Source organism: Artibeus jamaicensis, unplaced genomic scaffold (assembly GCF_021234435.1).
Source record: "Artibeus jamaicensis isolate MK-2021 breed Jamaican fruit bat unplaced genomic scaffold, CSHL_Jam_final contig_511, whole genome shotgun sequence".
NCBI lineage: Eukaryota > Metazoa > Chordata > Mammalia > Chiroptera > Phyllostomidae > Artibeus > Artibeus jamaicensis.
In genome coordinates this window covers 3,177,149-3,201,917 of record NW_026521866.1, presented here as the reverse complement: position 1 = coordinate 3,201,917, position 24,769 = coordinate 3,177,149, and the positions used below count along the sequence as shown (strand labels likewise).

General features: G+C 40.4%; 2 protein-coding genes across 8 annotated transcripts in view; one reads left to right on the top strand and one right to left on the bottom strand.

Moving 5' to 3' along the window:
* Window positions 1-446: 446 nt before the first annotated feature.
* On the top strand, window positions 447-22,540 carry MPPE1 (metallophosphoesterase 1). Of its 5 annotated transcripts, none has more exons than XM_037147981.2 (10): window positions 447-472; window positions 10,585-10,978; window positions 13,035-13,143; window positions 16,498-16,601; window positions 17,232-17,306; window positions 19,154-19,262; window positions 19,402-19,491; window positions 19,584-19,706; window positions 20,291-20,431; window positions 21,374-22,540. In XM_037147981.2, exons 2-10 carry the CDS (start codon window positions 10,698-10,700, stop codon window positions 21,554-21,556), a joined length of 1,215 nt encoding a protein of 404 aa, XP_037003876.2. In that variant the 5' UTR covers window positions 447-472; window positions 10,585-10,697; the 3' UTR covers window positions 21,557-22,540. The 5 variants fall into 5 exon arrangements, with proteins under 5 accessions (XP_037003876.2, XP_037003878.2, XP_037003874.2 ...); XM_037147979.2 differs by lacking the exon at window positions 447-472 and adding an exon at window positions 535-955; XM_037147985.2 differs by lacking the exon at window positions 447-472 and adding an exon at window positions 538-955 and having other exon boundaries at window positions 10,585-10,717.
* Window positions 21,565-24,769, bottom strand: part of GNAL (G protein subunit alpha L) — a 163,460-nt gene continuing 160,255 nt past the window's right edge. For all 3 annotated transcript variants that reach the window (XM_053668810.1, XM_037147977.2, XM_037147978.2), the window contains one exon: window positions 21,565-24,356. In XM_053668810.1, coding sequence (XP_053524785.1) covers window positions 24,210-24,356 — 147 coding nt within the window. In that variant the 3' untranslated portion in view covers window positions 21,565-24,209. The remainder of the gene's footprint in view (window positions 24,357-24,769) is intronic.

Here is a 24,769-nt window from a genome sequence, read left to right as displayed (position 1 = left end):
AGGAAAAAACTCTGAAAAGTCAGTCACGCTATGCTACACTGTTGTAACAGTAAAGTAAGTTAAAAGAAAAAGGAAAGAAAACCCTTAATAGTCACTCTGACCGCCACCTCCTTTATTCATCACACTTTTCTTGAGGGCACTTCATATGGCAGTCCTCCAGGTGCACGATCTGATGGGCGGAAGGGAAAGGGAGCAACCCCTGGACTGCATGGACAACACGTTGTCCTAAGGTCAGAGCAGCTGGCTTTCCAGAGCCGCCTGCTACCCCCGAACCGCTCCAGGGTTTCCTTAGGCCCCCCACCTGAGCTTCCGGGGAAAGGCGAGCACCGCCGCGGAGCTCACACGGAATGCTGGGAGCGCGGCTCCGCTGCGTGGTGGGCGGGGCGCACAGCGGAAGCCCGCCTCCCACGCCTGGGCGGAAGTTTGCTTGAAGAAGGGGTTACTAGTGGGCTGGAGAGGTTAAATTGTGGAGGTATTAAACAAAAAGGAGAAAGGGCTCATGGATGTGGCCTACAGAGTGGTGCTTGGTGGGGGAGGGGATATAAGAGGAATAAATGATAATGGAAGAAATACAAATAAAATTTTTTACAAAGCGAGTACTCGGGCCACGCTCCTTGCAAGGAGGCCGGGGAACAGAGCCCGTGATAGTCCTGAGCCCGCCTCCCCTGGCCTGGACGAAGGCGATCTTTTCGTCCAAAAGGCTTTTGCGTGCCCAACTGACTTTTCTCCCAGATGCTCCACTCGCCTTTCTCACGGACTCCGGGATTTTCTGCCAGGCTTGAGGTCTCAGGGCGGGGTTTCAGCGTGACCAAACCACGCCAGTCAATGCGGAAACAGGAAGCCAAGGAGCTGCTAGGCGGTTTTCGGAGGACGTGTGACAAGTTGGGGCCCTTGCAGGGGGTGCTGTGCAGGGGTTTTCCGATCTGGTCTGTGTCGTGCTGAGAGCCCAGTGCAAGTAGGATTTTACATGTGTCATTGTAACTATGCCATAATAAGTTGTGCTTCTAGGTTAATTACTATTTCTTGTCACGGAAAACTGGTAACTCCTTGCCCTTTTAAGATCGCGTTAATCTATTAAAAGACAGTATTTTGGAGGTTAGTTATTTGCTAGAAAATCACTATTAAGTGAGACCCATGTTCTTAATCGTAGGGGTTTCTCACTTCCTAGTTTACTGATGTAGACTGAAAAACATCTGTTTTAAAATACCACTTGAGATGAAAATTTTAACCACAGATAGCCATTGACATTTTGGTAATATATTTAAGATAACGAGCAAGAGAAAAAAATTACAGGTCAGTGCATAGTAAACCTTTTTAATGCTTTTTTGGGGGGGGGATTTAGATGTTAAAAAATTTTAAGATAAAAATTAGTCAATGGATAAATTATTTCGCTCCCTATTATAGATTGCAGCTACCATTCTTATGTGTTGGCAAAATAGAACAATGATGTATATGTGCCTTGTATATATATTTTTATACTATAATTTAAAAGACCCATTCTTGAGCAACAGTATAATGCCATTTTTTTTTAGCCCTGTGGTTCTCAGCTGCTGCCGCTGCCGCTTTATTTTTATTATTGGTGAGGTTCCTTATCCATGTGCCACAGAGCAACAGCCATGTGCCTTTTAAGAAGTGATGTATTTTCCACTTTAATAACAGCTGACGAGTGAAAGATTATTTAGCAACAAAACTCACATTTTCTGTTTTATTTCAGGTAAAGGTGCTCTGATTTGGGGGAGCACAAGCCAACTTACATCTTTCACACTTAACACAGTCTCATCTACTAGTTCTGTTCTTTAAAAGGGGAGAAGGTGCCTCAGTGATACACCTCTAAGGCTCCTAAGACTTTTTAAAACAAAATTTAAGAGTGATGGATTTAGCTCTGAAAGAAAGCCCTTATTACAGGATATTGTTAACTTGTGTGGTTCTCTGCGTATGTTTATTTTCTTTTAAGAAATTGTGGCAAAACTTACATAACATAAAATTTACCATTTTAACCACATTAAGTGTACAGTTCAGTGGCATTAAGTACATCCACATTATTCTACAACTGTCACCAATATCCATTTCCAGAACTTTTTCATCTTCCCAAACTGAAACTACATGTCCATGAAATAATAACTCCCCATCCCACCAGCCACTGATACCCACTGTTTTACTTTTATCTCTAGGATTTTGACTAGTCTAGTTTCCTTAGTAAGTGGAGTCATCATAGTATTTGTCATCCTGTGACTGGCTATTTCAATTAGAATAATGTCCCCAAGATTCATCCATTCTCTAACATGTATTAGAATTTCATTACTTTAAATTTTAAAAAAATTTTGGTAAATACACATAAAACTTTCCATCTTGCCAATTTTTAATGACACTTTTAGAGCAATTTTTTTTTTATTGAGGCTTAAGATTTCTTTGTATATGTTGGATAACAGTCTTTTATTAGATGTGTCTTTTGTAAATATTTTCTCCCAGTCTGGGGTTAGTCCTCTTGTTCTCTTGAACCATATTATTCACTTTTAAGTGTTTAGTATAGAGTTGAGTATAGTCACATTTCCAAGTAAGCTGTAGAGCTTTTCTGTCTTGCAAAACACTCTATGCACATGAAACTACAATCCCCTATTTTCCCTTTCCCAACCCCTGACAACCATCATTCCATTCTCTGTTTCTATGAATTTGACTACACTAGGGACACCTACAGTAGGGAATTTGATTCCAACTCATAAATGGAATCATACAGTATTTGTCTTTTTGTGACTGGCTTATTTCACTAAGCATATGTCCTCAAGGTTCATCCATGCTGTAGCATGTGTCAATTTTTTTCCTTTCTAAAGGGCTGAAAAATATTCTATCATGTATAAATGTATATATATTACATTTTATTTTTCCATTCATCCATTAGCAGACATTTGCTTTTTTCGCACCTTTTAGCTATTGTGAATAATGCTGCTATGGACATGGGTGTACAAATATCTGTGTGAGTCCCTGACTTCAATTGAGTAGATATCTAGAAGTGAAATTGCATGATCATATGGTAATTCTGTTTTTAATTTTTGGAGGAACCACCATACTGTTTTTCCCACCAGCAATGCACAAGAGCTCCAGTTTCTTCATGTCTTTGTTATTTTCTGTTTTTTTTCTTTTCCTTTTTTTGTTGTTAATAATCATCCTGTCCTGTCACAAACTGGGAAATAACATAGCTAGGACAGAGATGTCTCCAGCTGCCTGGATTACATAGCTGGGGTCTGGGGTAGGATTCAGAAGCTACCAAGTATTTCTGTGTACTTCCCTTTTAGAAGAAAGCTGTTTTCTCAAAGAGGTTCAGGGAAGATTGTCACTACTTCCCTATTCACTAGAGAGCTACTGTAGTGTTTCTTTTTTGAGTCCAATACAGGGCTGGTGAGAAATGTGTTCTGTGTATCTGTTTGCCAGTCTTTAAATTTCTGCCCGGCCCTTTGATCAAAGGAAACAGGAACAACTTCTATATTTTCTTCTCATTCCTGTGATGTATGTAGACTGTTAAGCATTTAAAAGCAGATGATGGACCAAAAGAGCAGTAATATGTATAGTTCTAAAGTGTTTGGGGAAGTAAGACTAAATATAAGCTGTTATTGCCACAAACATTTATTGAGCACCTATTGTTTGTAGGTACAAGAGAGTAGGGGGGATATGGAGGTAAGCAAGGCAAAGTCCCTGTATGCTGGAGCTTAGAGCCTAGTGCAATGAGAAATACATTGTATATCATGACCAGTACACACAGACACATGTACATAAATAAAAATGGAGAAAAAAGTTTTGTGAAATAAACTTTGCTATGCCTTGCCTTTACTATATGTAGTATAGGTTAGTATTTTCTGTTCTGTTTTATTTTTTAAAATTCTGGTCACAAACCACCAAGCTAATTTTATAAACCAGTGATGGGTCAATTTTACGTTCTGGAAAAATTGCAGGATAGTAGGTATTACTAAGTTTTTTTAAAAAAAGATTTTATTTACTTATTTTTAGAGAGAGGGGAAGGGAGGGAAAAAGAGGGAGAGAAACATTAACGTGTGGTTGCCTCTTGCACGGCCCCAACCAGGGGCCTGGCCCACAGCCCAGGCATGTGCCCTGACCAGGAATTAAACTGGAGACCTTTTGGTTTGCTGGAAGATGCCCAGTCCTATGAGCCACACCAGCCAGGGCCTAAGCTGTTTTCTTAGAGTCATTACCTATGATGTTAGGAATAAGAAGTATGAATGTTATGAATATGTACCACAGATTCAGCACTTTAATTTCTTACCAGGGTCTTTCAGGACCTTTCATATAGAATCTAGTTTCCTTACTGACAAGTCCGGAGGGGTGGTGAGAAGCATGTGTCTGCCTTTTGATTCTAGGCCAAAACTGTAGTTGGAAGGCCTGTATAGTTTTCCTGCTGAGTTATCATTTGATGAGTTTACTAATAGTGGCAAATTGAACTCAGGGAGTGGAAACAATAGCATTTTAGTAATTTTGCTTTAAAATTTTTTTTTGTTATTACCACTTAGTTCGTGTACATTGGTTATATATATGTGTGTTTTTGGCTTCTCCATTTTTTATACTATTCTTAATTTCCCCCTGTCTATTTTGTGCCTACCTATTATGCTTCTTATTCCCTATACCTCCCCGCCATTCTCCCCCTCCCCACTGATAATCTTCCATGTGATCTCCATTTCTGTGATTCTGTTCCTGTTCTAGTTGTTTGCTTAGCTTTTGTTTTGTGTTTCAGTTGTTGATAGTTATGAGTTTGTTGTCATTTTACTGTTCATAATTTTGATCATCTTCTATTTCTTAGATAAGTCCCTTTCACATTTCATATAATAAGGGCTTGGTGATGATAAACTCCTTGAACTTAACCTTATCTGGGAAGCACTTTATCTGCCCTTCCCCATTCCAAATGATAGCTTTGCTGGAAGAGTAGTCTTGAATATAGGTTCTTGCCTTTCATGACTTTGAAGAAGTCCCTTCTTGCCTGTAAGATTTCTTTTGAGAAAGCTGATAGTCTTTTGGGAACTCCTTTGTAGGTAGCTGTCTACTTTTCCCTGGCTGCTTCTAAGATTTTTCTCCTTATCTTTAAATCTGGGTAATTTAATTATGATGTGTCTCGGTGTGTTCCTGCTTGGGTCCAATTTCTAAGGGACTCTCTGAGCTTCCTGGACTTTCTGGAAGTGTATTTCCTTTATCAGATTGGGGAAGTTTTCCTTCATTATTTGTTCAAATAAGTTTTCAATTTCTTGCTTTTCCTCTTCTCCTTCTGGCGCCTCTATCATTCAGATGTTGGAGTATTTAAAGTTGTTCTAGAGCTTTCTCAGCCTTTCCTCATTTGTTTTTTGAATTCTTGTTTCTTTATTCTGTTCTGGTTGGATGTTTATTTCTTCATTTTGTTCCAAATTGTTGATTTGAGCCCCAGTTTCCTTACCTTCACTATTGGTTCCCTCTATATTTTCCTTTACTTCACTTTTTAAAAAATTTATTTTTAGAGAGAGGGGAAGAGAGGGAGAAAGAGAGGGAGAGAAACATCAGTGTGTGGTTGCCTCTCAAGTGCCCCTACTGGGGACCTGGCCCGCAACCCAGGCATGTGCCCTGACTGGGAATTGAACCAGGATTGTTTGGTTCACAGCCCATGCTCAATCAACTGAGCTACATTAGCCAGGGCCCCTTTACTTCACTTTGTATAGCCTTCATTTCTTCCTTCATTTTGTGACCATACTCAATCATTTCTGTGAGCAGCCTGATTACCATTGTTTTGAACTCTGCATCAGATAGGTTGTCCATCTCCTCCTTGCTTAGCTCTTTCTCTGGAATTTTGATCTATTCTTTCATTTGGGCCATATTTCTTTGTCTTGGCACACCTGCTGTGTTGTAAGGAGAGGAGCCTTAGGTATTCACCAGGGCAGGGCAACATTCTTTGCTGTGTTGTGGTGCTGTCTGTGGAGGAGGGGACAGAGAGGAAACAATGCCACTTGCTGCCTCTACTCTAGCCATAATTTCCATCACTTCCCTCGCTCCCCACAAGCAGATTGTGGCCTCTCAGATGCTGATTTGCAGATGGGTGGGTTCGTGTGTGTTCTAGGACCCTATGGGCCTCTCCCATGGACTCTCCCATGACTGTGAGAGTTTCTCCCACTGCCACAACTCCTGCAGATTTTTACATCCAGAGGTTTTGAGTTTTTAGTTTCCCACGCTGAAACCCTGGGTTCTGCGGTCTGTCTTGCTTCCCAGTGGTTCTTCCCAGCTTATTGGCCCAAGAATGTGGGACCAACTGGTCCACTAGTCACCTCCTTGGCAGTGGGTCCTCTCCGCCTCAACTGCTGGTTTCTGCCCCTCCTTCCAGTCTGGATGAATGTGTCTTTAACTCCTTGGTTGTCAGACTTTCATGAAGTTTGAATATCTGGCGTCCTAATTGTTTTTTTGTTTTTAAATTTGTTGTCCTTCTTTTGGTTGTGTGAAGAAATGAAGCATTTCTACCTATGTCTCCATTGTGGCCGGACCTCCTGGGATGCTTTCTCCAAATCCTTAGTGTATCCGTACATGAGCAGATCCACCTAATTTTGCTTTTTAAACTCAAACCAGTTTGTGCAAAGGAAAACTTCTAATATGGACAGAATTATTCGTTACTTACAAGAAAGCAACATACAGAATATAGTTTTTATTCAAACCTCCCATGTCCTGGTTTTACAGTCTAGTGATACAAGATGGATAATATTTATTAATAAGGCAGGGAGAGGTGGTTGCATTGGGCCTGGGTGTAGTAGTCATACTGTTCTGATGAAGGAGCAGACCCTCCTTTCATTTAGTTTAGGACAATACATTTTCTCTGCATTAGCTTGTAAAAAAGCCTGGGCAAAAGATAATAGTAGCATATAGTTATTTAGGCTGTGTGGCAGTGGTGATTTTAAGTCATTGGCCTCTTTATTATGATTGAGATAAAATTTAAGGTTTACTTTTAGTGAGGAAAGTATATGGGGACTTTAGATGTGAAGCATTAGAAAGTGCATGGCAGTAAATGAGTGGAGAAAATCAGGTTCAGCCCAAGATGGTCACGGCTTATAGATTTCTTCCAATTATTGGCCTTTGTTCTCTGCTGGTCTTCATTCCCCCTATCCTGATTATGGCTGTTTAAATTATTGCAGTGAGTCTGCTGGAATTCTTCAGATTATAAATTTTATTCTATAATCTAATCCTGACATAACCGAATAGTAATTTCTTCATTCCCCCATCCTGACAAAACTGAGTTTTGGATAGAGCAAGAAAAGTAGTTTTCCAAGATTTGAACAAATGGAATTCTGTTTAAGGATTTGGTGCCAGAAGTTATCAAATATGGTTTTCATTCTGAGTTCCATTTTTTTAAAAAGATAATCACATTATAACAGAGAGCTGATTCACATGGTATTAGGGTTTACTCAAGAAAATAAGTAATAGCACCAAGTAGCTTGCTTGCTCTCCCTCTTTCTCTTTCCTTTTCCCTCGGATAATTTTTATTTCTCTGTGGAAAGAAAAAGTAGGGGTTTGAGAGAAGGGCCGGGGCTCTCCTAACTTTTGGCCCACGCCCTTCTTATCTAAGCTGACAAATTAGTCATCCTGGCAGCAGTAGCCTGTAGGGACTGGGTGCAGCTGAGAGGGCTCTGTAGGATAAAACATGCATGGGAATCAGGTCAAAGGGAGCTGTGTGGCCTGAGAATGCACACCCATGGATCGCCTCTTTGTGTCATCTGTCCTGCACTTTTTGGTCCAGGGAAGCTGGAGGACTGCAGTCTTGTATTCTCTCTGGTCCCTGAATCCCACTATGTGGGCCGTACTTGTGAGGCAGCATCGCCTTCCTGGCTTTCAGACCAGTCATCTCTCCTTCCTGATCTTAGTCATCACTCGCGAAACACATTGCTCTCTGATTGAAGACATGGGTATAGAAGAGCATTATAAAGCTGTCATTCTGGTATTTATCTTGGGAAACTTACAGCCAAGGTTTGCATACTAGAAGAATTCTACACCCAACCCCAGAAGGTTGGAGTTCCTTCCCCTCAACTCATTCTCTGTGTTCTAAGAAAACGTTAAAGTTTTAGGATGTTTCAACTGCTGTTTTGGCCTCAGCTTTTAGGATTTAGGAGATTTTTAAGCCTTTTGAAAGAAAATTAAATAGTAAGATCAAATGGTTGCTTTTCAGGTATTTTACTGAATCCAAACAAAGGAAATTAAATGATATTAAATAATATATCCATTATTCCTTAGAGTCTCTCTTCTTTTATGAATATTAGCCAAATAGAGAATTTATGCCCTTAGATACACTGGAGAATGTTACTAACATTTTTTCAATCATTCCAAAGTTTGTGCATAGATAAATGACTTTCTTCTCATCTACATCATTAAGTACAAGGCTTATAGGGTAGAATGATCCACAGGATGCCTACACATCCCAAGCTGCCTGGAACAATCCTAATTTATACCGTGGTCCTGTTTTTATTTGCATTAATGCACTTTTTCCAAGGGTGTCCCCAGTCGGAAGATAAAGTATGTGGTGACTCTAGTTATGTGGCACGTGTGGTTCAACCTTAGACAACAGAGGTGGCGAGGTGGTTCTAGGTACAAGGTATGGCATGTGATCACTGATGGGCTGGACCTGGTTGATAAAGACGATGGATTTTCTGACTGGAGTTCCAGTGAGAGCAATGATCCCAGGTTACATTCACAGCTGCTCCTGACCTCTCTGACAGGTCATATTTAACATCTAGCACTTGCGAACAATTCTCTCTTTAATAGACCAGTGCTTATTACATTTAATGCCATTCAAATGCAGATTGAGGAATGATGTAGACTTGAGGCACAAAGCCTTCATTTTACTCCTGTGGTATTTCATCTGTTCTGAAAAGCCACAGATGGGAGTGAGTATGGTATTTCCTAACATAGCAGAACAACTGTCAGTGCTCTATTTGAATAATCCCAAATGATGTCCTCATTTTGTCAGTTTCTGAACATATTTTCAATTCTGGGGTTATGTTTTACATTTTTGGTAATAGCTCAAAATACGTTTGCCCCTATTTATTTTTCTTGGGTAAGTTTTTAAAATTTTCCCAAATGTAGTGCTCAGTTATTCTACAACATCACTGTGAAATAAGCAAAGCACTTTATAGAGGCTGGCGCTTATGTGCAAGTGTAAGCAGTTCAGAAAACTGCATTTTACAGAGATTATTTTAGACGCTACAAAAATGACTGTTCCTGACTCCTTGCTTATCAACCAACCATAGGAAGATTCCTAGATTCATCTTAGAAAATCATTTTTGCAGAATAGGATTTCTTTTATTTGTGGCTCAGTTAGGATCTATGGTTAGACTCTCTTCCAGTGCCCCTGCCCTGCAAGACTTCTGGAGCTGCTTCCACAGCTGAGTGCTCCATAGTCTCCAGGTTACCATTCATTTTAAGATTCTTGTTTTGAGCAATATTAGTTGAGGAACCTTAAATAGAATGTCACCTCTTATATCCTATCTCAGGCCATCATTTTCTTAACCTTTCTGTTCAGGGGTGTCAAAAATAAATGCTTTCAGGCTTGACTTGGGGTGGTGAATACACAATACAGTGTACAGATGATGTGTTTTGAAATCGTGTACGTGAAACCTGTATAATTTTGTTAATTAGTATTACTCCAATAAATTCAATTAAAAGGGAAAAAATAGATGCTTTCTTTATACAGTGCAAAGTTCATCTATGACTCAGATGAATCCATAAATATTGTAAAGATTCCCATAGAGAAGCCACTGTTCATACATGTCTTATTACAGAAAGGCCATCCAGAGTTTTAAGGCCAATAGGCAGGTGAAAAGCTCATATTGTGAAAATTTACATACCATATTTTGCCATGTATAATATGCACTGTTTTGTCAAATTTTTTGAGGAAAAAATAAGGATGCTCATTATACATGATTGTATAATGATTACATACAATGGGTATAATAATCCTATGTATGATGTGCACAAAAATGTGGGTGAACATTTTACATGGTAAAATACCTGAACACTGTTTTTAGAGATGGCTCTGTCAGAGCCTGTCCTCAGCCCAGAGCTGAGAGGCCACAACCCAAATTGGAATGCATTTCTTGGATCTCTGAAGCACACTGTGTGTGAATAGTCACCTCTTTTATGGAAAAAAGAGTAGAAAAGTAATGAGCCTACACCAAAACATTAGAAAGGGTTTATGGCCTATTAATTTTTAAGGCCCTGGAGGTTGTTAGTGAATCCTTTTAAAAGGAGTCAAATTATACTCAAATAATATTTATTGACTTTCCCTATTATATCTACTAAACCATCCATCTGATACATTTTCATTTAATAATTTCCGAAGTGGTGATAAAATTTTATCATTTTAGGGGGTAAGGAATTCTAATAGCATTATTCTGGCATACCCAGTTGTCATGCTTATCAGTTATCATACATACAGTATTATCATTGTAAGAGTAGAGGATAATTTGTTCTCTGCTGTTGGGAATGTAGATAGAATTCCGTACCTCATTAGTTCTTAATCAAAAAGAGCTAGTGGTAATTGTATTATTGAGAAACATAATCCAAACCTTTCACTTTTCTCTGTAGGTACATGGCTAAGACCTGAACACCATCTGCATCTTACCCAGGATTCCACTTTCCTCCTGGTGAATTCTTGATGGATCTGAATCTTGGTTGCTGGCAGCTCCTCTGCAGGAGAAATGGCTACTATCAGATTTGGGTTTGGAAGACTGAATTTTCTTCTGTTAAAGAGGAGGAGTTTCTTGCTGTTGAAACTCATAGCTGTTGTCTTTGCTGTGCTTCTATTTTGTGAATTTTTAATCTATTACTTAGTGATCTTTCAGTGTAATTGGCCTAAGGTAAAAACTTCAGCCTACCACAGTGAACAAGAGACTCATGAAACTGTTCTGAAAGCCATGTTTTTGGCTGATACCCACTTGCTTGGGGAAATAAGAGGCCACTGGCTAGACAAGTTACGAAGGTAGGAGCTAAAATCAGGAATCATTCTGAAATTCTGTAGGCACAAAAGTATAGTCCTCTCCCCATAGGTCAGGCTTAAGGACTTCAGGGTGCTCATTAATTGTTTCCTCTCACAGAAAAACATGGGACATTTGACTTTTTCTTCAACTTACTATTACTGAGCATCTTTTATATATAGGACCCAGAATTTGGAAGGCAGGTCCAGGTTTGAGTCTCATGACTTTGGACAGGTTACTTGGGCCCTGTGAGCCTTTCTCTCCTTCCTTGTTTGTAACTGGGTTAATATGAGTAACTCCTGAAGAAAATGCCCATAGCAATGCCCAGCACATGGCTGTGGTCAGTGAAGATATGTTTCCCATACCCCTGGATAGGGGTGGGCACAGGGTTAGGTTGGTGAACACCTCTTACAGTCACTGGTGTAATTTTGAGCTCACTTGATTTTTTGTCTACTCTGAGCAGGAGGAGCAGAGCAGGTCTGTGGCTTCCCCTGGGGAGAGGATTAGCTCCTGTCTCTCCAACTTAGTTCTGCCCAAATGTAGTCCTTCTGCTTTCCCACTGAAGGCTTTTTAAAACTTTAATTGTGGTGAAACACACATAATATAAAAGTTACCACCTTAAACATTTTTATATAAGTGTAATTGTAATTGTCCTTTTGTGACTGGTTTATTTCACTTAGCATAATGTCTTCAAAGTTCATCTTTTATAGCCTATTCCTGCAAGTAGGAATGTCCTTGGAGTGCTTTGGATATAAATGAACCTTGTGTTGAGTGGCAGGGGGAGATGTGTGATGTCCCCAGGGGTGGATGAGGAAGATTAGATGAAAGAAGGGCAGGTGGAGGGGCTGATACACTATTCTACTCATAGTTTTAAACCAGAATAGGCATGGCATAGAGAAGGCCAGGGTGAGATTGAGCTCCCTTGTCCTCGTTTGTATCTTACAAATTGTGCTTTATTTATGAGCCGTACCCCAAGCAGTCTTCCCTGTCCTGTTGCTCCTGCTGTTCCTACGTGCTTTCTTCCAGGTCAAATAACATTAAGTCAAGAAAACCTGAGAAATGTATTTTGAGAGGTATTTTTAGTGAAGATGTACCAAGCAGCAATTTACATGGGGCCTGAAAAGTCTCCTCTGAGCAAAAATTACTGTCCCCCATTTATATCCCCCAGGACAGAACATTTCTCTTTTGCAGGGGATGGGTGGAAGCAGCCAGGAACATGTCTTAAAAAGGAGGGAGGAACTGAGACTTTTAGGAAAATGACACAGATCAGAGTTGGTTAGGGAGGAGAGGAGGAAGGTTGAGAAAGCATTGACATTTTTGAACACCCAGTGTGTGTCAGCACTTTACAAATGCTATCTCATTTAATCCTGTAACTGTTCTGTGAAAGTAGGTTTTTATTATCTTCATTTACCAATGAAGAAACTAGGAATCAGAGTAGGCAACATTCTCAAAACTTCACAACTGGTTATTGGGTAGAACTGGGATGTTAAGCCATTGCTTGTTAGATTTCCAGATCCCAGGCTCTTTTTATTTGTTTGTCTCATTTAAAGGCTGATTGCTGTATGTCTGAAGTCTACAGGATTTACAGTTTTGATATTGGCTAGTCTGTTTCTCTCATTGTCTCTTCTCAACTCTGAAGGCAAGAAGTTGAGATTCCTTCAGGAAAAAGTGAAAGTTAAGCCAGATGCCTCCGTCTCCTCAGTGTGGTGCAAAATCAGTCTCCATTGGGCAGCTTTGGAAGCTGCATTAAACTCTGACCCCTGGGGCTCTCATGACTGAGTGATGGCTTTGTGGTGCACTGTGGGGCTGGATCTGTGGGTACCATACAGGGAAGTCAGCCTTTGATATTGGGAGGGGCAGCCTGACTCTCCTTTGTACCTTTGCTCCTCATGTTTAATCAGATATGGGTGCTTTGGCCTTTGCAAGGAGTAGATGGGAATGTGAGGGTGGGGCCATGGGAGGAGAATGGTACCATTTAGTTCACCTTTTTAAATGGCCCATAAGACAGATGTAGGCTCCACCCAATAAATAGACTGATACCTTTTTCCTAATGGCATGTAGAGAATGGCAAATGGAGAGAGCCTTCCAGACAGCTCTGTGGTTGTTGCAGCCGGAAGTTGTCTTCATTTTGGGGGACATCTTTGATGAAGGAAAGTGGAGCTCCTCTCAGGTAGGACCCTTTGATCCTGGTACCTTAATCCTGCTTTCATTCAAGGTCCTGTACAGGTAACCCAGAAAATGCGTGAAGCAGTATCAGCTAGGGTTGGAAGTTTTTTGCTTAGTCTCCATATTAAAAATGTATGGCCTGTTTTGAAGATTATTAGAATCTGTGTCTAATGCCATTGTTGAGTTAGGTTGACTAATCTTACATTTGCCTATGTAGGAACTATGTAGTGTAGCCAGACATCACTTTTTTGGAAAGCACATTCCCACGAACCTCTTGAGAAAGGGGAAAACTGCCAAGATGGATGCTATTTCAGTTGTCACCTAAATTACCAAATACACATTGAAATGTAATTTGACTTCACACTCTTATTTAACCCCAAAACTGTAAGAATTGTGCTACATAAATTATTTGCTACTATCTTATTTTCTTTCTTCTCAGGGAAAGGTGCAGAAGGAGCCATTGGTCTTAGATTAAGGTTCCTTTGCCTGGATTGAAATGATGGAAAGAGAGGCTGTTCCCACCTTAGTGGTCGATGCTTTGCTTATTACATTTCTGGAATTAATAGTAATAAAAAAGAGCTCTTGCTTCTTAGTTAAAAATGTTTAGTCACTAATGATTTTTTGGAAGATATTAGAAATTCATTGGTATTTCACAGGACAATCCAAAAGCTGTACAAAGAAAGTCTTCATCCAGATATGATAGAAACCCACAGTTTATAGTGTTGTGATGTTTGTTATAATTTGGTTCAAAATTAAATATGAAATAATGGAATGCTGTAAGTAAAAAGCAACTAGTTATAAAATGAGATTGGATATATATGTTGCTTTCCAAATTAAGGGCAACATTTTGTGTTTTTCTAATCTTGTGCTATTCTGTTTTATATTGTTCTAACTTTAAATATTATTGGTTAGAGTGAAGTCCTTGTAAATGTATTGAAGAACTCTCTACACAACATGTTTTCCTAGGTTGGGCTGTACTTAAAACTTTTAGGATGAAGTTGATTACTATTCAACTAGGTATTGTCTACCCTAGAGTATCCAGTTGATGTTTTTAAGCTTAATAAAAATAAGAACTATATGAACATAATCCTCAAGATTTAGTAGTTAGATTTTGTTTTTCCCCCACTGTCATCAGGTCTCACTTCCTCAGTTGTGGCCATAGGGAGATGCTAATGCTGAAGCTGTTCTTATCTTTGTCTTGGTGGATACACATGTGTTCACTTGACATTTCCTAAGTGCCTCTTTTTTTTAAAGTATATTTTATTGATTATGCTATTACGGTTGTCCCAATTTTTTGCTCCCCTTTATCCCCTGTACACCCTGCAGGCCTCCCCCTCCCCCCACTTCCAGTATTCCCCCTGACCCTTAATTCATGTCCACTGGTTGTACATATAGGTTTTTTCACTTCTTCATTTCCTATAACATTATTAACCTTCCGCTGTCTATTTTATGCCTACCAATTATGCTTCTTATTCCCTGTACCTTCTCTGCCCATTCTACCTCTCCCCCTCCCCACTGATAACCCTCCATGTGATCTCCATTTCTGTGATTCTGTTCCTGTTCTAGTCATTTGTTTAGTTCTTGTTTTGTGTTTTAGGTTCAGTTGTCGATAGTTATGAGTTTGTTGTCATTTTACTGTTCATATTTTTGATCTTCTATTTCTTGGAGAAGTCCCTTTCACATTTCATATAATAAGGGCTTGGTGATGAAGAACTCCTTGAACTTCACTTTATCTGGGAAGCACTTTATCTGCCCTGGCATTCTCAATAATAGCTTTGCTGGATAGAGTCATCTTGGATGAAGGTCTTTGCCTTTCATGACTTTGAATACTTCTTTCCAGCCCCTTCTTGCCTATAAGTTTTCTTTGGAGAAATCAGCTGACAGTGTTATGGGAACTCCTTTTAGGTAACTGTCTTCTTTTCTCTGGCTGCTTTTAAGATTCTCTCCTTATCTTTAATCTTGGGTAACTTAATTGTGATGTGCCTTGTGTGTTCCTGCTTGGGTCCAATTTCTAAGGGACTCTCTGAGCTTCCTGGACTTCCTGGAAGTCTATTTCCTTTATCAGATTGAGGAAGTTCTTTTTCATTATGTTTTAAATTAAGTTTTCAATTTCTTGCTCTTCCTCTTCTCCTTCTGGCACCCCTATGATTAGGATGTTGGAACATTTAAAGTTGTCCCAGAGGTTCCTAAGACTCTCCTTATTTTTTTGAATTCTTGTTTCTTCATTTTGTTCTAGTTGGATGCTTATTTCTTCCTTTTGTTCCGAATTGTTGATTCGAGTCCATTTCCTTCCCTTTATTATTGGTTCCCTGTATATTTTGCTGTATTTCACTTTGTGTAGCCTTCATTTCTTTCTTCATTTTGCAACCGAGATCAATAGATTCTGAGCATCCTGATTCCCAGTGTTTTGAAATGTTCATCAGATAGGTTGTCGATCTCCTCACTTAGCTCTTTTTCTGGAGTTTTGATATGTTCTTTCATTTGGGCCATGTGTTTTTTTTTTTTTTTTTGTCTCAGAGCACCTTTTATGTTGTAAGGGGGCAGAGCCTTAGATTTCTTGGGGCAGGGCAACTCTCTTTGCTGTGTTGTGGTGCTGTCTGTGGGGGAGCGGTCAGAGAGGGAATAATGCCGTCTCTTGTTCTGCTCTAGCCCCACTTTCCAACAAACTTTCCTGTGAGACTGGGACTTTTTCCTGCCTTCACAACCCCCACAGTATTTTACAGCTAGAGGCTTCGAGTCTTTAGTTTTCCCATCTGCCAGCCTCTCCTTACCTCCTTGGTTCTCTCTCCGCTTGCTGAGCTGCCCGTCTCCACGTCTCCACCCTGCTACTAGTCTGGATGAATGTTTTCTTTAACTTCTTGGTTGTCAGAGTTCCATGCAGTTTGATATTCTGGCAGTTCTGGTTGTTTATTGTTTTTCAATTAGTTATTATCTTTCTTTTGGTTGTGTGAGGAAGTGAAGCATTTCTCTCTATGCCTCCATCATGGCTGCAACTCTGTGAGAACCTAAGAACCTGTTCTTATAACATGTGATGATGTGATTTTCAAGCTGGGGTCCATGTATTGTCTTCAAGGGATCGTGAAATAACAGCTGTATGAACCAAATACTGGGGGGGGGGATGTTGCCACTTAATGTGTTACGATGAGGATAGCATTTAATTAAAATTTGGCATCAAATTAAATAATTGAAATGTTAAGTTACTTTAAGAAAAAGTTTGACATAAAATTAGAAAGTCCAAGTTCTGTATTAGCTTTATGGACATGTAATTTGGACAGGGGAATTAGCTTCTCGCCATCAAATACGGAGTCACAGGGAGGAGAAGGTTCTCGGGTCTCAACAGTGACCTTTTATCCCACAGGCCTGGGCAGATGATGTGGCGAGGTTTCAGAAGATGTTCAGACACCCGCCCCATGTGCAGCTGAAGGTGGTTGCTGGCAACCATGACATTGGCTTCCACTACCAGTAAGCAGTATTGTAACAAGTGCTCTCGCTAACTATAGTTTTGAAACTACAAAAATTGAGGTGAAAGCTTTACGTGGGCCGTGTGGGAGAAATTTGTGTAAGATGTAAGCTCTGGAGTGTAAGCTCCATGAGGGTAAGCATTTTCTTGGTGCGCTGTACACCTTCAACAAATCTCTTAAATGAATGACTTGTGTGTGCCTTTGGTGATTCTAACTTAAAAGTTAGTTTTAATGGCCAGTTATTTTTTTTGGGAATTGGAAAACAAGATAATTTAGACTTAATAGCTAACTATATAGTGCTTATGTGCCAGCCTGCATTAAGCACTTTATTTCCATACATTAACTCATTTAATCTTTATATGTTCCAATTATTTTACCCATTGTACCTGTGGGAAAATGGAGGCCCTGGGCACTAAGTCACTTGCCATATAGGCCTCACGATCAGTCAGTGGTGGAGTCGAGAGCTGCACCTTGATAACCTGGGGCCAGCGGGAGCTCTGAACTAACAATGCTAGTTGGGGGCTCAAATCTCGAAAGGTGTTTTTGTGTGTGTGTGTGTGTTCATGATGACTCTTAAGAGGTTTTAAAGTAGCTTATTCTGAAAAATGTTCCTTTTTACAATTGAATATAGGATGGACACATATAGAATAAAACGATTTGATAAAGTTTTCAACCCTGAAATGCTGTTTTCATGGAAAGGAATCAAGTGAGTATTATTTGTGAATTCAATGTCCTTTAGTCCTTGGAAACTTAATTTTTCTAAGGTGACTGCCATACTGGGTCAGACCCATGGTCTGTCTGGCCTGGTTTACAGTCTCCGACAAAGGTGCCCCAGGCTGTCCTCACTGATGGTCCCCACCGGAGTCGCCACACTAGTTTTCCCCAACAATCCACAGTAACTGGGTCACATGACTTTGCCTAATTACTGAAGGAATTTTATTCTTTCTGTCAGCACTGTCTCTGGGTAATATAATTTAGTCCACTTTGTAAAGGGGTATTTTTTATTCAAAATTTACTTATTTCATTTTATAAAGGATGTTTCTGTGGTTATGGTGTCCTAGGATTTGATGACAAGTGTGCTTGCTCACTGTGCTCCGCAGCTCTGTGCCTACCCCTCCCCCTCCACCAGCCTTGATTTTTAGATCAAAGCTTCTTAACCCTTTAGCCTGACCATCAGTTCCGGCTCCCCCTCTGCAGGGCAGTTTTTGTGCCCATCTCTGTCCCTGGACCCTTTCTGGTCTCTGTGTGTGTTTGCAGCAGAGTGGACCAGGCAGTACATACACACTATTCTAGCTGCAGACCTAGTGGAAGGAAAAGGTGGGAGAGGGTTTTTCCCCCTGTTTTGATCAACCCCTTCCCATGGTATCCAGCACTCTGTTGGCTTTGCCCAGAGCAGCTCACTGGGCCCATCAAATGGTAAAGTCTAGGGAAGCTCCCAGAGACCAGGTTTCAGTGGGTTCTCCACAAATGCTCACTCCTTCCCTCCTTTGCCTATAGAACAGTCTCTAGTAGCTTCCTTTCCTGAGCCATAATGGAGACTTGATATAGGGCATAAAGCTTTAGAAATTTTAATTAAACACACTGATCATATTATTTGATTAGTCAGTTATTCATCTCTAAATTTTTTTTTTTAATTTTTTTTTAAATTTATCTTAAGAGGGGAAGGGAAGGAGAGAGGGAGAGAAACATCAATGTATGGTTGCCTTTTGTGCGTCCCCTGCTGGGAACTGGCCTGCAGGGAACCTGCCTGCAACCCTGGTATGTGCCCTGACTGGGATTCAAACCGCGATTGTCTGGTTCGCAGGCCCGCGCTCAATCCACTGAGCTACACCAGCCAGGGCTCATCTCTAAAATTTTTAAAATTTCAGTCAGTCTTTATGACAGGTACCTTATTCATGCCCAGTTAATATGAGGGTAGGAAATAAAAGCATATTTAATGGGAGTTTATAGAAAATGTAAGTAAAGTAAAGTGGTTGCAAAGGAGAACCATAACTGACTCCACTTGGGATTATCCATACCAGTCAGCTGTAACCAGCACTCCCACCCCCAAACCCTGCCTGTTTGCTGAGTACACAAACATAACCGAACGTTGCCCATACTTCATTTATGTAATAACAATATCTAACATTCACCGAGTACTTTCTACTGGCAGGCCCTAGTCTATGTATTATTTTATTTCACTCTTACAATGGCGATGGTGTGGGTGTGCTATTTATATCCCCATTTTGCAGATAAGGCACAGAAAGGCTACATAACTTGCCCCTGGACACATGGTTCAATGCTGAGCTCAGTGGGAGTGTGTCCTCAGAGCTTCTGTACTCTTGGATTTCTCACAAGTTCTGGGTTACATATCCTTTTACCATGTCTTAGACTTCATGCCCAATAATGCTATTTTGTTTTCTCAGAATTGACTCCTGCCTACAAACACAGATTAGTCCAGTTGAGATTTAAAGTTGTTCTGGGTGTTTCTTTACCCTGTGGATGCCTAGCTTTCATTATTGCAAAGAAGGTAACACACAGAAAGCCCCCTGACTTTCTGCTTGCTCCCGGTAGTTTTGTGATGGTCAACAGTGTTGCATTGGAAGGGGATGGCTGCAACATTTGCTCTGAAGCAGAAGCTGAACTCGTGAAAATTTCTCACAAACTGAATTGCTCCCGAGAGGTAGGAGATCATCTGAATAGTACAGGTCCTTCTGTTCTGACATGTTCTAAGGGCACTGCCAATTGGAGCACTTCGTGTATTTCCCAGTGTCTCAGCTCCCTCTTCCCTTCCTACGTGCACTGAATAATGGGTTTACTAGGTTAATGGACTGATATCTGACCAGAAACAGCGTGCTAGCCACTGTAAGAATGGGCAGCTGCGGCCGGCATCAGCCCCAGTCCTTCTGCAGGTGAGGTGGGGAGAAAGCAGCTCCATATATTTGGTGGAATTACACAGGGGACTATACAAGTCACCTCTCACTCTTCTCTAAATCCCGGACAGCATTTTCCACTTTACCGGAGAAGTGATGCTAACTGTTCTGGGGAGGACGCTGCACCTCCAGAAGAAAGGAGCGTTCCCTTTAAGGAGAGATATGACGTGCTTTCTCGGGAGGCCTCACAAAAGGTTTGACAGTGTGCCAGACTCTAAAAAGTCACTCAAAGACAGGTGACTTTTGTTAGTGTGACTGAGGGACAGAGGGCAGTATTTTGGCAGTATCTCCGATATTTGTGTCATCGTTTTGTTCCTTCCCACCCACCTAGTAAATCCACTTCTATTTCCTAATATCCAGTTAATAATATCCTCAGCTATTCTTTATTCAGGGTTTTTCCACCAACTTAAATGTATTTGGAAATGTAACTAGAACTTAAGAGTTAAATTTTTAAAGATTCTCAAAATGCTCTTTCTTAAATATATATTTATATAATATATATTATATATAATAACATATAAATGCATTTATAAAATAAATTTGTAAATATTTATAACAATAATGAAGTCTGGGATAAGAGGAATAGATTCTCTCTAACAGCCTGAACTTACTTTTGATAGAGTCTAAATAAACCAAAGGAGTTTAAGGAAAAATTAAAGCAGTCCTATGAAGTAGGGATTTCATATTTAACTTAAAGAAACCAGCAGTGGCCTAGCTCTGGGTCCTAGCAGAGCTCTGCAAGCACTAACCACCTTTTGCTGTCCCCTGGGTACGGTAGCTGCTGTGGTGGCTCCAGCCTCGCCTGGTCCTGAGTGGCCACACGCACAGCGCCTGCGAGGTGCTCCACGGGCCAGGGGTCCCCGAGCTCAGTGTGCCTTCTTTCAGCTGGAGGAACAGACACAACCCCAGTTTCATCATGGTAATGTGAACATTTATTTTTGTCTCAAAGCTTTCATAAGTATTGAAATTAACACGGTAGTCAACTATTAATTGCTACACTCTGTAAAAATATACAAAAGCTGTAAATATTCTTCCCCGTCTCCACAGGCACACTTAGTTTGTTTTACTGCCCCCTGTCTGAACACCTTCCTGGCATTATTCCAGAGGGGTGAGGGAGGAGCAGCTTACAGAGTATTTTATCCTTCAGGGACAGCAGTGTCCTCTGATATTAGACTCTCTGTGTTTATTTAAGGAAACTGGACCATTGCTTCATTGGCTGTACTCAGCCATCTTGTCTTGTTGTTCAAAGGTGCCCATCTACTCCGGCAGAAGAATGCTGCAGCTCTTATAAGTTGACTAAGGATGTTGTTTCAGTTAGTGATTACCTGATGTTTCAGCTCCTTTCTTTTGCCCTTGGGTTGCAGCATCCAGTTCATAATGCTTTTATGTTGGGTGCTTCTACTTCATAAAAAGATGGGAAAAACCTCATGTTGTTAAATTCAAAGTAGTAAATGACAACATTCCCCACAGCAAAAATATCTACCAAAAACAGAAAAGCCCATTCAGATGCCTCGAGCACATTTATATGTAGGTGACACATTGCTTATTTTACCACCAAGTGCATGAAGAATAGCCGTGTACTCCTGTTTCTTGATGACCATTGCCTCTAAATGTCCATGCCTCTCTGAGTAGCTTTCAGGTATGCTCACTACTTTAGAGGAACCCCTGGTTCCCCTCTCACCACTGCTTGGGTAGGCTGAAGGCTGTGCCTCCTTAAGTTCCCAGTGAGGAGAGCTACTTCCCTGCTTCACCTAAGTAAGCCAGGAAGGCTGCCTTTCCTCCACTGTTTCTGAGTCAGATGGATGTGTTGAGCTGTGCGTGGAGCTCTTACTGCAGCATAACATTCTTGTTTCCTTTCCAGGGCAGCATGACGCCCACAAAGCATGCCCTGGCCAAGTGCTACCTTCCCCTTGAGGACACGGTTCTGATCACATACTGTGGAGCAGCTGGGTTCCTTGTGGTCATTATATTAGTTGACCTTGGACTTCTAGCCTCACCTTTTCTTCTTGGTTGTAAGCTGCTCAGAAAATTTAAGACAGTGTGAAGAGCAGGAGACTTTTTGCATTTAGTAATAAATATCAAAGCCAAAGAAACTGAACATCAGGCAGTGCTCATGTGAGATGAGACCAAAATAGACTGTCTTTATGCACATCATAAAATTCTAAATCATTGGTGTAAATTACTGCAGAATAAATAGTTGATTGTACTGTTTTCATGCTATAAAAATGGAACATGTAGTCTACGACAACTGTGCTTTCTCATTATATCAAATATCTGTATAATCAAAGATGATAACTGTACAGTATGTAAATGCTATTAATGTCATCATATGCATGCACTAGACAGTTCTTCCTTCCCCAAGGTGGAGCCAGTAGCCTTGGAGCACACTTGGGATTAGTTATACACAAACCAAACACTGGGTTTGCTTCTGTCCTCCCAAAAAGCTGTTCTCAAATTCCTATATATTATAAAGCTGTACACTGAAAATAAATGTACAGATGCTACAAGCAGGAATGTATTATTTACACAGACTTTTGTACTTCTGTGCTAAATTAATAGAATCAAATTTTTAGGTAAGTGTAATTTTCTGTCCAGCAGACTGAGTTGTTAAATTTGAATTTAATGTCTGTCATTGATCAAAATAAATGTGAAAAATGGACTAGGAAGTGGCTTTGTCTTTAAAAATAAATATCTTGATAATTTTAAGCCAGATTAAAATATATTCTTTTTGTATTTTTTCTAAGAGTGTAGTTCTTTTTTTCAGTCAAACTTTTAAATAGAAAGTTTGGTTACTGGGGAGTTACTGAGTAATAGTGCATGTAACAATGTACTGTTTCGTTTCGTGTCTGTATATGTGGGGGTATATCTGTTCAGATTTTCCTTCATTTTTTTATTTTGAAGGCGCAATGAAAACTCAAAAGTTCTGCTTTATATGTTTCATTTCAACTGAGAGTTTTGTCAAAAAGCTAAGAATGAGAGGGGCAGGGATTCGGTGATAATGAAATAAAATATGTGTTTGTTGCCTTGATTGTCTATAAAGTTGCCATCCTTTCATGTTAAAGTTAGTAGTATTTAAAACTGGGTAAGTTTATAAAGGATTCTAAAAATGCTAATTACATTATAAACTTTAAAATACTTAACAAAGACTAGAAGACTAGAAGGAAGTCACTGAAGTAATGCAGGCCAGGCCATGACCTCTCTAGCCCTGTACTGTTGAACTGTAACCTCGGACATCATCACAGATTACCTTTGACCTAAGGGAACTGCCTGCCAAAGCTGTGGTTGTGGAGAGAATGTAAATGTTCCTGCTACAGTGACTCTTACTTTCTAGAGTATCATAACTTTTGAGGCTGCCTTTGCAAATCTTTCATACATTTTGACTTCATATTTTAAATAAAAGTTTTGTAATGCGTCTTCTTCAAAAGAAAATGTCATCCTTTGATTCTCCTAAGTAGACACAAATGTTGACACCCTTTTGTCTTTTTCTTCCTATTTACTGATGATGGATTCCCACTGAGGGAACTTGTAAAAGTCTTTAAATAGTAAAATAATCAATAAACATCTTGTCTGGAGAGAAAAAACATTCTTGGTTTCCTGGAAGAAGCTTGTGATATTAGTCAGCATTAATTGTAAGATGTGGAAGAGTGATGTGTATAATATATGTGTACATATAATTTTTTAAAATCAAGGAGTATTTTTCAGTGTCCTGATAAGATGTCCTAAATTCCACAGATACTGTTTGTTCCCTTCCTTTGAGCAAGTGGCAGGTTATGTTGCCATTTAGCTGTCAGCACAATAAAAACACATTTCTTTTACTGGTATGGCCATAATCAAGGCACATAAATCTATAAGGATTTTTCTTCAGGAGTTATACAAAATAATATTACATTTTGTGGTCTGTACATTGTAATAAACCAGTGATAGAATAACAACAAAAATAATATTTGAAAGGAGACTGTTGCCCAAGCATTGCGAAAATCCAGAGAATCATTTTTAGACAGGATAACCTTTGCAGTAGTGAATGTGGTAGGTTTTCTGCCTTTGAGCCTAAAAGGCTCAAAGTAGCTTTAATTTAAATGCCTGAGGCTGGCAGATACTCAAAATATTACTGAAAAAAATGTTTTCTTGCCATTCTGTGGCTTGGGGCCTCCTCTAAATCTTGGGCTAATGCAGATCAGAAGAGGGGGCCTCTTTTCCGTTTGCAGCTTAAAGCTAGAATTGGAAAGCCTGGCTCACCACATTGCACAAGTGACTCTCCAGTCATGCCACGTAACTCGGGAAAAGTGTGCTTCTCCGGCATCTATCAAGTTTTGAATTAATCAACAAATCACTGAATGGATGAATAACAGGAGCCCCCACCCAGAGAAATTTCACTGTAGTGTCACCCAGGTGAGAATGGATGGTTTTCAGTGACCCAAATGGGCGGGGGTGGGGAGGTTAGGGGAGGCCATGTTCAGTGAGAACAAGAGCTACAAACCAAACCTGAGGGTAAAGAGGTAGCCAGAGGCTTGGCGGTCACACATGGAGAGGACACAGAGCAGGACAGACGGCAGCGCAGAGGACGGTGGGAACTCACTACTTTCTGCCACACCTTGGGGCTGACAGGTAGTTTGGAAATAACTGCTCTGCCAGGTGTGGTAGCAGAGACAGCGGGCGGAGGGAAGACGCCAGAAGGCACGCCCACCGCCCTGGACGCCTCATAAGAGTTCGTACTGTTTGAGGTGCATCCTCTGGATAATGTCTCGGCAGTCGTTGAACACCCTGCGGATGTTCTCCGTGTCCACAGCGCAGGTGAAGTGCGGGTAGCAGTAGTGTTTGCCGTCCCCTGTCGCAGTGCTGATCCTCTGCAAAAAAAAAAAAAAAAAAAGGCGTCTGTGCACTGGAGCCCTGGCCACTGCACCCAAGGGCACATGGGAACGCAGCCCCCACCCCATTCATTCTTGGATCAAAGAGTAGAGGGCTTGGGTGTTGTCTTGTTTGTTTGACATAGAAATACAGAGCTGTAGGGAGTGTCTACTGAACACACAACTGGAAACCCAAAGAATTTTAGCTTACCTCTTGCCCACAGAAGCTTAGAATTCATTTGAGACAGGATGAACATTTAAAAGACAGCCACTGAAAACAGAATTTAGGGTACTATTTTCCAGAAATGAAGGTCTAAACCAACATCTTTTGGTGGAACTTTCGGCGATGATGAAAATGTTCTATATCTTCCCTGTCAGTAAGGTAGCCACTGTGCTGAGCTGATGCAATAGAG